Source organism: Hyla sarda, chromosome 2 (genome assembly GCF_029499605.1).
Source record: "Hyla sarda isolate aHylSar1 chromosome 2, aHylSar1.hap1, whole genome shotgun sequence".
Lineage (NCBI taxonomy): Eukaryota > Metazoa > Chordata > Amphibia > Anura > Hylidae > Hyla > Hyla sarda.
Window position 1 is genome coordinate 2,179,412 of NC_079190.1, and position 12,720 is coordinate 2,192,131.

Consider the following 12,720-nt stretch of genomic DNA (forward strand, 5'->3'; position numbering starts at 1 on the left):
GGCTCCTAGTTTTGAACAGTTCTGGGTCACCCTGGGTGGTCGGGAAGGTGTCGGTCCACCAGACTTGGCTCTTCCCTTGAGTGTGGTCCAGGGATCAGATCCCACTTCTGACACCAAATGTTAAGGTTGGCTGCTGTTTAGGCCTTAAAATGTATACTGCCGCTGTATACTGAGTGTTGACATAAGAAATAAACACCAGACAAAAAGTTGGTATATATCTCCTCAGCATACTGGCTAAAGAGCTGTCCCAAGGAGTTCTGTTTATTATACAGAAGTACATTTGACAAAAAGAGGAGGTTAGTTATCACGTCAAAATCATCAAGCTATATTTTGATTGGTTATTTGAGTATTGAGTCTGTATATATTAGCATATTAAGCATTCATTTCTTTCTTAGCCACAGGTCACTATTCTACCGGAAAATTCTGGATGTATCTGTCCTTCTGCACAGTCTATCCTTCTTCAAATGTTTTGTCCCCACCTCCAAACTCTTCTTTATCTTGCTTATTTTGGCCTTATCCCAAGGTTTTCATCTTAGTTACAAGCAAATAGCAAGCTGATATATAGGTTAAAGGTAACAAATATCTTTCTGCAGCATTAGCAATGGCATAAAAGTATTAATATATTGATCAGCCATCAGAATCATTATAATAAATTTCAACAACAGGACCCATGATGATAGGACCTGTGATAACTGGACCCGTGATGACAGGACCCATGATGATAGGACCCGTGATGATAGGACCTGTGATAATCAGACCCATGATAATAGGACTGATGATGACAGGACCCATGATGATCAGACCCATGATGATCAGACCCATGATGATAGGACCCATGGTGACAGGACCCGTGATGATAGGACCCATGATGATAGGACCTGTGATAATCAGACCCATGATGAGAGGACCCATGATGAGAGGACCCATGATTATAGGACCCGTGATGACAGGACCCATGATGATAGGACCTGTGATAATCAGACCCATGATGATCAGACCCATGATTAGAGGACCCATGATGATAGGACCCGTGATGACAGGACCCATGATGATAGGACCCATGATGATAGGACCTGTGATAATCAGACCCATGATGACAGGACCCATGATGATCAGACCCATGATGAGAGGACCCATGATGATAGGACCCGTGATGACAGGACCCATGATGATAGGACCTGTGATAATCAGACCCATGATGATAGGACCCATGATGATAGGACCTGTGATAATCAGACCCATGATGATCAGACCCATGATTAGAGGACCCATGATGATAGGACCCGTGATGACAGGACCCATGATGATAGGACCCATGATGATAGAACCTGTGATAATCAGACCCATGATGAGAGGACCCATGATGAGAGGACCCATGATGATAGGACCCATGATGACAGGACCCATGATGACAGGACCCATGATGACAGGACCCATGATGAACAGACCCATGATGATCAGACCCATGATGATAGGACCCATGATGATAGGACCCATGATGATAGGACCTGTGATAATCAGACCCATGATGACAGGACCCATGATGAGAGGACCCATGATGACAGGACCCATGATGACTGGACCCGTGATGATAGGACCCGTGATGATAGGACCCGTGATGATAGGACCCATGATGATAGGACCTGTGATAATCAGACCCATGATGACAGGACCCATGATGAGAGGACCCATGATTATAGGACCCGTGATGACAGGACCCATGATGACAGGACCCATGATGATCAGACCCATGGTGACAGGACCCATGATGAGAGGACCCATGATTATAGGACCCGTGATGATAGGACCCATGATGATAGGACCTGTGATAATCAGACCCATGATGAGAGGACCCATGATGAGAGGACCCATGATTATAGGACCCGTGATGATAGGACCCATGATGATAGGACCTGTGATAATCAGACCTATGATGATCAGACCCATGATTAGAGGACCCATGATGATAGGACCCGTGATGACAGGACCCATGATGATAGGACCCATGATGATAGGACCTGTGATAATCAGACCCATGATGACAGGACCCATGATGATCAGACCCATGATGAGAGGACCCATGATGATAGGACCCGTGATGACAGGACCCATGATGATAGGACCTGTGATAATCAGACCCATGATGATAGGACCCATGATGATAGGACCTGTGATAATCAGACCCATGATGACAGGACCCATGATGACAGGACCCATGATGATTGGAACCCATGATGACAGGACCCATGATGATTGGAACCCGTGATGACTGGACCCATGATGACAGGACAAGTGATGATAGGACCCATGATGATTGGAACCCGTGATGACTGGACCCATGATGACAGGACAAGTGACGATAGGACCCATGATGACAGGACCCGTGATGATCAGATATTCAATATAAATAAGATAGAGGGTGTAATCAGCACCTGGGTGTGGTGTCGTGCACCTGAGTCTCCACGGTTTCTCAGCACAACATAGTCCCATACAAAAAATGCACTTCACACCATAGATTCAGTGTTCTCCAACAAACCACTTTACTTTAGCCGCATGTTTCCATACAAAAACTTATTTTACGGACATAGTGTGATAGAACACATAATATTCACCCAGTGCTCGTCGCTGATGAGGTCTACGGCATTACTTCAAACTCCAGCCGGAGCTCCGTGCAATAATGTCCATGCTGGCCGTGTCTCCTGCCTTCTTTTCCGAACAGTGGATGACTGCTCACCCGGAGGTGGGGAAACCAGGCGACGTTTCAGGATCTCTCCCTTTCTCAAGCCTAATGTGAATAAACCCACCAGCGCTACTTATACATCATACTCTGGCGAGATTTCATATCTATAAAGTTAAAATCATGATGATCAGACCTATGATGATAGGACCCATGATGACAGGACCCATGATAATAGGACCCATGATAATAGGACCCATGATGGTAAGACCCATGATGACAGGACAAGTGATGATAGGACCCATGATGACAGGACCCATGATGATCAGACCCTTGATGACAGGACACATTATGATAGGACACATGATGATAGGACCCATGATGACAGGACCCATGATGACAGGACCCATGATGATAGGACCCATGATGATCAGACCCTTGATGACAGGACACATTATGATAGGACACATTATGATAGGACCCATGATAACAGGACCCATGATGACAGGACCATGGTGGTAAGACCCATGATGATAGGACCCATGATGACGGAACCCGTGATGATAGGACCTGTGGTGATAGGACCCGTGGTGATAGGACCCATGATCTGACCTGAGGACTGTATCAAGGAGACAAGAAGGTGATGACATCAATGGAGGAGAGTGGTGCGGGTGATAAGTAACTGATCTGACACAAGCAAGAAATGCTGCTAGTGTTGTGCCGACATCTTTCATGTGGAAAAGACCAAATAAAGCCGGCATCCTTCATCATCGCCCTTGTGCAGCTGTAACACATGAGGCAAATGTGTATGTACCAAGACTAACACCAAGAAGACCCATAAATGCTGCCAAAAGTCTAAAATGATCAGATTATCCTATATTTGTCTCTGGAAGGAGATGTAGATCGGCATGTAGTTTGCCCAAATGGCGCAGGGAGAACAGCAGCCCTTCACATTCCAGGCGTTATCTGCACATTATTGCGCTGGTGCATTATTTAGTCTTCCTAGCAGTGAAAGAAGACGCATTACAAGAGGGTAAAAAAACCATCGATGGGCAGAGTGCACGTCTGAGAAATAACAAAAACCACTATAAGGCCAAGTACAAGATCTGGGAATTTTTATTAACAAACAAATACAAAATTAAATATTATTACAATAAAAATGTACATGGGTATCCTGACTCTCCTAGGTGATGAATACAGTAAGAGGTGAGGACCATGGAGATGATTCCGAGAGAACATTTTGTCACAATCAGGCTGATTCCACCCAAAATACATCACCTTGTGATAATGTTATAACTGTCTGTGAAAAACACAAGGGGTAAAAATCTTATTGGGTCCTATAGCATTTCCCACATTCCAAACATGAATCTGGTTTTGTCTCTCTGTGATTTCTCTGAGTTTCCTTAAAAAAACTTCTGATACTCTTAGAACATCAGGTCGACTTCTCTTCTGTGTGAATACTCTGATCGCCTTCAGGAAAACAACCTTCCCCGCTTTCTGACCATGAATATGGATGCTCTTCTGTATGACTGCTTTCATGTACAACAAGATGTTTTTTCTTTGTAAAACATTTCCCGCATACTGAACATGAATATGGTTTAACTCCTGTGTGGATTCTCTGATGATCCCTAAGTTTGTCTCTAGAAATAAAATATTTCTCACATTCAGAACATGGAAATGTCTTTTCTCCTTTGTGCCTTTTCTCATGTATAACCAGATTATATTTTTTTGTAAAACATTTACCACATTCTGAACATGTAAATGGTTTCTCTCCTGTGTGAATTCTTTGATGATCCGCAAGTTTGTCTTTAGTGATAAAACATTTCTCACATTCTGAACATGAATGTGGTTTCTCTCCTGTGTGCCTTCGCTCATGTTTAACAAGATTATATTTTTTTGTAAAACCTTTCCCACAAAGGGAACATGTGTGCAGATTATTTCCTGCATGAATTCTCTCATGTATAACAAGGCTTGATTTATTTTTTAAAAAAATGCCACATTTAGAACATGGAAATGGTATCTCTCCAGTGTGAATTCTCTGATGATTCTTAAGTTTAGCTCTAGTAATGAAACATTTTCCACATTCTGAACATGAATACGGCTTCTCTCCTGTGTGAATTCGCACATGTGTAACAAGATGTGATTTATCGGTAAAACATTTTCCACATTCTGAACATGAATACGGCTTCTCTCCTGTGTGAATTCTCTCATGCATAACAAGATGCGATTTATTTGTAAAACATTTCCCACACTCTGAACATGAGAATGGCTTTTCTCCTGTGTGAATTCTCTCATGTTTAACAAGATTTGATTTATCTGTAAAACATTTCCCACATTCTGAACAGGAATACAACTTTTCCCCTGTGTGTCTTCTTTTATGTTGATTAAGACCGGATTTACGTGTAAAACGTTTCCAACACAGTAAACATGAATACGGCTTCTCTCCTGTGTGGCTCCTTTTGTGTTTGCAAAGAGATGAGCTGTGTGTAAACTCTTTCCCACATTCATCACATTGATACCTTTTCCCACCTTTCTCATCTGTCCTTGAGGTAACAATGTGTGGTTGGTGATGATCAGGGGGATTATTATAAGATAGATCTGGATGGACTTTAGGGGTAAGGAGGTCTTCACCTGAGTAGCGCTCCATGATCTCTCCATCTTCTCCTGAGGAGCGCTCCATGATCTCTCCATCTTCTTCTTTATAATTTATAGATAACATGACGTTTCCCTTTTCTGTTTGAATAAAATTTTGATTTAGTTTTATATAAAAAACAAAAAAAACAAAACAAAACACAGAGTCGAGAAATATGCATTATTGGCAAAAATAACCCATAGAGAGTTTCTGGTGCATCCAGCAGGGACTCCTGTCTATATATGTCACCAATCTCCTTTTAAACCACATGTGATTCCAGACATATAATGCTTTGTATTAGAGATAGAAATGTCTAGATGTACCTGGGGAAACCTGTGTAGAGTCTGACTAATGGCCATAAAACAACCCTCCCAACATACAGTAAGGTGTGTATAGTCACATGACAAAGCTAAGATATAAGAGGATCTGATAAGACCCAGCTAAGATATAACAGGATCTGATAAGACCCAGCTAAGATATAACAGGATCTGATAAGACCCAGCTAAGATATAAGAGGATCTGATAAGACCCAGCTAAGATATACCAGGATCTGATAAGACCAGCTAAGATATAACAGGATCTGATAAGACCAGCTAAGATATAAGAGGATCTGATAAGACCCAGCTAAGATATAAGAGGATCTGATAAGACCCAGCTAAGATATAACAGGATCTGATAAGACCCAGCTAAGATATAACAGGATCTGATAAGACCCAGCTAAGATATAAGAGGATCTGATAAGACCCAGCTAAGATATAAGAGGATCTGATAAGACCCAGCTAAGATATAAGAGGATCTGATAAGACCCAGCTAAGATATAACAGGATCTGATAAGACCCAGCTAAGATATAACAGGATCTGATAAGACCCAGCTAAGATATAAGAGGATCTGATAAGACCCAGCTAAGATATAACAGGATCTGATAAGATGCAGCTAAGATATAACAGGGATCTGATAAGACCCAGCTAAGATATAAGAGGATCTGATAAGACCCAGCTAAGATATAAGAGGATCTGATAAGACCCAGCTAAGATATAAGAGGATCTGATAAGACCCAGCTAAGATATAAGAGGATCTGATAAGACCCAGCTAAGATATAAGAGGATCTGATAAGACCCAGCTAAGATATAACAGGATCTGATAAGACCCAGCTAAGATATAACAGGATCTGATAAGACCCAGCTAAGATATAACAGGATCTGATAAGACCCAGCTAAGATATAAGAGGATCTGATAAGACCCAGCTAAGATATAACAGGATCTGATAAGATGCAGCTAAGATATAACAGGGATCTGATAAGACCCAGCTAAGATATAAGAGGATCTGATAAGACCCAGCTAAGATATAAGAGGATCTGATAAGACCCAGCTAAGATATAACAGGATCTGATAAGACCCAGCTAAGATATAACAGGATCTGATAAGACCCATCTAAGATATAACAGGATCTGATAAGACCCAGCTAAGATATAACAGGATCTGATAAGACCCAGCTAAGATATAACAGGATCTGATAAGACCCAACTAAGATATAACAGGATCTGATAAGACCCAGCTAAGATATAAGAGGATCTGATAAGACCCAGCGAAGATATAACATGATCTGATAAGACCCAGCTAAGATATAACAGGATCTGATAAGACCCAGCTAAGATATAACAGGATCTGATAAGACCCAGCTAAGATATAAGAGGATCTGATAAGACCCAGCTAAGATATAAGAGGATCTGATAAGACCCAGCTAAGATATAACAGGATCTGATAAGACCCAGCTAAGATATAAGAGGATCTGATAAGACGCAGCTAAGATATAACAGGGATCTGATAAGACCCAGCTAAGATATAACAGGATCTGATAAGACCCAACTAAGATATAAAAGGATCTGATAAGACCCAGCTAAGATATAACAGGGATCTGATAAGACCCAGCTAAGATATAAGAGGATCTGATAAGACCCAGCTAAGATATAAAAGGATCTGATAAGACCCAGCTAAGATATAAGAGGATCTGATAAGACCCAGCTAAGATATAACAGGATCTGATAAGACCTAGCTAAGATATAAGAGGATCTGATAAGACTCAGCTAAGATATAAAAGGATCTGATAAGACCCAGCTAAGATATAAGAGGATCTGATAAGACCCAGCGAAGATATAACAGGATCTGATAAGACCCAGCTAAGATATAACAGGATCTGATAAGACCCAGCTAAGATATAAGAGGATCTGATAAGACCCAGCTAAGATATAACAGGGATCTGATAAGACCCAGCTAAGATATAAGAGGGATCTGATAAGACCAGCTAAGATATAAGAGGGATCTGATAAGACCCAGCTAAGATATAACAGGATCTGATAAGACCCAGCTAAGATATAAGATGATCTGATAAGACCCAGCTAAGATATAACAGGATCTGATAAGACCCAGCTAAGATATAAGATGATCTGATAAGACCCAGCTAAGATATAAGAGGATCTGATAAGACCCAGCTAAGATATAAGAGGGATCTGATAAGACCCAGCTAAGATATAAGAGGATCTGATAAGACCCAGCTAAGATATAACAGGATCTGATAAGACCCAGCTAAGATATAACAGGATCTGATAAGACCCAGCTAAGATATAACAGGATCTGATAAGACCCAGCTAAGATATAAGAGGATCTGATAAGACCCAGCTAAGATATAACAGGGATCTGATAAGACCCAGCTAAGATATAACAGGGATCTGATAAGACCCAGCTAAGATATAACAGGATCTGATAAGACCAGCTAAGATATAAGAGGATCTGATAAGACCCAGCTAAGATATAAGAGGATCTGATAAGACCCAGCTAAGATATAACAGGATCTGATAAGACCCAGCTAAGATATAACAGGATCTGATAAGACCCAGCTAAGATATAACAGGATCTGATAAGACCCAGCTAAGATATAAGAGGATCTGATAAGACCCAGCTAAGATATAAGAGGATCTGATAAGACCCAGCTAAGATATAACAGGATCTGATAAGACCCAGCTAAGATATAACAGGATCTGATAAGACCCAGCTAAGATATAACAGGATCTGATAAGACCCAGCTAAGATATAAGAGGATCTGATAAGACCCAGCTAAGATATAACAGGATCTGATAAGATGCAGCTAAGATATAACAGGGATCTGATAAGACCCAGCTAAGATATAACAGGGATCTGATAAGACCCAGCTAAGATATAACAGGATCTGATAAGACCCATCTAAGATATAACAGGATCTGATAAGACCCAGCTAAGATATAACAGGATCTGATAAGACCCATCTAAGATATAACAGGGATCTGATAAGACCCAGCTAAGATATAACAGGATCTGATAAGACCCAGCTAAGATATAACAGGATCTGATAAGACCCAGCTAAGATATAACAGGATCTGATAAGACCCATCTAAGATATAACAGGATCTGATAAGACCCAGCTAAGATATAACAGGATCTGATAAGACCCAGCTAAGATATAACAGGATCTGATAAGACCCAACTAAGATATAACAGGATCTGATAAGACCCAGCTAAGATATAAGAGGATCTGATAAGACCCAGCGAAGATATAACATGATCTGATAAGACCCAGCTAAGATATAACAGGATCTGATAAGACCCAGCTAAGATATAACAGGATCTGATAAGACCCAGCTAAGATATAAGAGGATCTGATAAGACCCAGCTAAGATATAAGAGGATCTGATAAGACCCAGCTAAGATATAACAGGATCTGATAAGACCCAGCTAAGATATAAGAGGATCTGATAAGACGCAGCTAAGATATAACAGGGATCTGATAAGACCCAGCTAAGATATAACAGGATCTGATAAGACCCAACTAAGATATAAAAGGATCTGATAAGACCCAGCTAAGATATAAGAGGATCTGATAAGACCCAGCTAAGATATAACAGGGATCTGATAAGACCCAGCTAAGATATAAGAGGGATCTGATAAGACCAGCTAAGATATAACAGGGATCTGATAAGACCCAGCTAAGATATAAGAGGGATCTGATAAGACCAGCTAAGATATAACAGGATCTGATAAGACCCAGCTAAGATATAACAGGATCTGATAAGACCTAGCTAAGATATAAGAGGATCTGATAAGACTCAGCTAAGATATAAAAGGATCTGATAAGACCCAGCTAAGATATAAGAGGATCTGATAAGACCCAGCTAAGATATAACAGGATCTGATAAGACCCAGCTAAGATATAAAAGGATCTGATAAGACCCAGCTAAGATATAAGAGGATCTGATAAGACCCAGCGAAGATATAACAGGATCTGATAAGACCCAGCTAAGATATAACAGGATCTGATAAGACCCAGCTAAGATATAAGAGGATCTGATAAGACCCAGCTAAGATATAACAGGGATCTGATAAGACCCAGCTAAGATATAAGAGGGATCTGATAAGACCCAGCTAAGATATAAGAGGGATCTGATAAGACCCAGCTAAGATATAACAGGATCTGATAAGACTCAGCTAAGATATAAGAGGGATCTGATAAGACCCAGCTAAGATATAACAGGATCTGATAAGACCCAGCTAAGATATAAGAGGATCTGATAAGACCCAGCTAAGATATAACAGGGATCTGATAAGACCCAGCTAAGATATAAGAGGGATCTGATAAGACCAGCTAAGATATAAGAGGGATCTGATAAGACCCAGCTAAGATATAACAGGATCTGATAAGACCCAGCTAAGATATAAGATGATCTGATAAGACCCAGCTAAGATATAACAGGATCTGATAAGACCCAGCTAAGATATAAGATGATCTGATAAGACCCAGCTAAGATATAAGAGGATCTGATAAGACCCAGCTAAGATATAAGAGGGATCTGATAAGACCCAGCTAAGATATAAGAGGATCTGATAAGACCCAGCTAAGATATAACAGGATCTGATAAGACCCAGCTAAGATATAACAGGATCTGATAAGATCCAGCTAAGATATAACAGGATCTGATAAGACCCAGCTAAGATATAACAGGATCTGATAAGACCCAGCTAAGATATAACAGGATCTGATAAGACCCAGCTAAGATATAAGAGGATCTGATAAGACCCAGCTAAGATATAACAGGATCTGATAAGACCCAGCTAAGATATAACAGGATCTGATAAGACCCAGCTAAGATATAAGAGGATCTGATAAGACCCAGCTAAGATATAACAGGATCTGATATGACCCAGCTAAGATATAACAGGATTTGATAAGACCAGCTAAGATATAAGAGGGATATGATAAGACCCAGCTAAGATATAACAGGATCTGATAAGACCCAGCTAAGATATAACAGGATCTGATAAGATGCAGCTAAGATATAACAGGGATCTGATAAGACCCAGCTAAGATATAAGAGGATCTGATAAGACCCAGCTAAGATATAAGAGGATCTGATAAGACCCAGCTAAGATATAACAGGATCTGATAAGACCCATCTAAGATATAACAGGATCTGATAAGACCCAACTAAGATATAACAGGATCTGATAAGACCCAGCTAAGATATAACAGGATCTGATAAGACCCAACTAAGATATAACAGGATCTGATAAGACCCAGCTAAGATATAAGAGGATCTGATAAGACCCAGCTAAGATATAACAGGATCTGATAAGACCCAGCGAAGATATAACATGATCTGATAAGACCCAACTAAGATATAACAGGATCTGATAAGACCCAGCTAAGATATAACAGGATCTGATAAGACCCAGCGAAGATATAACATGATCTGATAAGACCCAGCTAAGATATAACATGATCTGATAAGACCCAGCTAAGATATAACAGGGATCTGATAAGACCCAGCTAAGATATAAGAGGATCTGATAAGACCCAGCTAAGATATAACAGGATCTGATAAGACCCAGCTAAGATATAAGAGGATCTGATAAGACCCAGCTAAGATATAAGAGGATCTGATAAGACCCAGCTAAGATATAAGAGGATCTGATAAGACCCAGCTAAGATATAACAGGATCTGATAAGACCCAGCTAAGATATAAGAGGATCTGATAAGACCCAGCTAAGATATAACAGGATCTGATAAGACCTAGCTAAGATATAAGAGGATCTGATAAGACTCAGCTAAGATATAACAGGGATCTGATAAGACCCAGCTAAGATATAAGAGGATCTGATAAGACCCAGCTAAGATATAACAGGATCTGATAAGACCCAGCTAAGATATAACAGGATCTGATAAGACCCAGCTAAGATATAAGAGGATCTGATAAGACCCAGCTAAGATATAACAGGATCTGATAAGACCCAGCTAAGATATAACAGGATCTGATAAGACCCAGCTAAGATATAAGAGGATCTGATAAGACCCAGCTAAGATATAACAGGGATCTGATAAGACCCAGCTAAGATATAAGAGGGATCTGATAAGACCCAGCTAAGATATAACAGGATCTGATAAGACCCAGCTAAGATATAAGAGGATCTGATAAGACCCAGCTAAGATATAACAGGATCTGATAAGACCCAGCTAAGATATAACAGGATCTGATAAGACCCAGCTAAGATATAAGAGGATCTGATAAGACCCAGCTAAGATATAACAGGATCTGATATGACCCAGCTAAGATATAACAGGATTTGATAAGACCAGCTAAGATATAAGAGGGATATGATAAGACCCAGCTAAGATATAACAGGATCTGATAAGACCAGCTAAGATATAAGAGGATCTGATAAGACCCAGCTAAGATATAACAGGATCTGATAAGACCCAGCTAAGATATAACAGAATCTGATAAGACCCAGCTAAGATATAAGAGGATCTGATAAGACCCAGCTAAGATATAAGAGGATCTGATAAGACCCAGCTAAGATATAACAGGATCTGATAAGACCCAGCTAAGATATAACAGGATCTGATAAGACCCAGCTAAGATATAAGAGGATCTGATAAGACCCAGCTAAGATATAAGAGGATCTGATAAGACCCAGCTAAGATATAACAGGATCTGATAAGACCCAGCTAAGATATAACAGGATCTGATAAGACCCAGCTAAGATATAAGAGGATCTGATAAGACCCAGCTAAGATATAACAGGATCTGATAAGACCCAGCTAAGATATAACAGGATCTGATAAGACCCAGCTAAGATATAAGAGGATCTGATAAGACCCAGCTAAGATATAACAGGGATCTGATAAGACCCAGCTAAGATATAAGAGGGATCTGATAAGACCCAGCTAAGATATAACAGGATCTGATAAGACCCAGCTAAGATATAAGAGGATCTGATAAGACCCAGCTAAGATATAACAGGATCTGATAAGACCCAGCTAAGATATAACAGGATCTGATATGACCCAGCTAAGATATAACAGGATTTGATAAGACCAGCTA

At 40.3% G+C, this 12,720-nt stretch overlaps 2 protein-coding genes across 2 annotated transcripts in view; both read right to left on the reverse strand.

Moving 5' to 3' along the window:
- Positions 1–627: 627 nt before the first annotated feature.
- On the reverse strand, positions 628–2,217 carry LOC130358461 (mucin-19-like). Its single transcript, XM_056561749.1, has 4 exons — positions 2,064–2,217; positions 1,944–2,018; positions 1,764–1,913; positions 628–1,643 (listed from the first exon to the last, which is right to left on the reverse strand). Exons 1-4 carry the CDS (start codon positions 2,215–2,217, stop codon positions 628–630), a joined length of 1,395 nt encoding a protein of 464 aa, XP_056417724.1.
- A 1,558-nt stretch (positions 2,218–3,775) lies between these two features.
- LOC130358170 (gastrula zinc finger protein XlCGF26.1-like) overlaps positions 3,776–12,720 on the reverse strand; it is a 39,482-nt gene continuing 30,537 nt past the window's right edge. Inside the window, exon 7 of the mRNA XM_056561028.1 lies at positions 3,776–5,410. Within this exon, the coding sequence (XP_056417003.1) occupies positions 4,110–5,410 (1,301 nt within the window). The 3' untranslated portion in view covers positions 3,776–4,109. The remainder of the gene's footprint in view (positions 5,411–12,720) is intronic.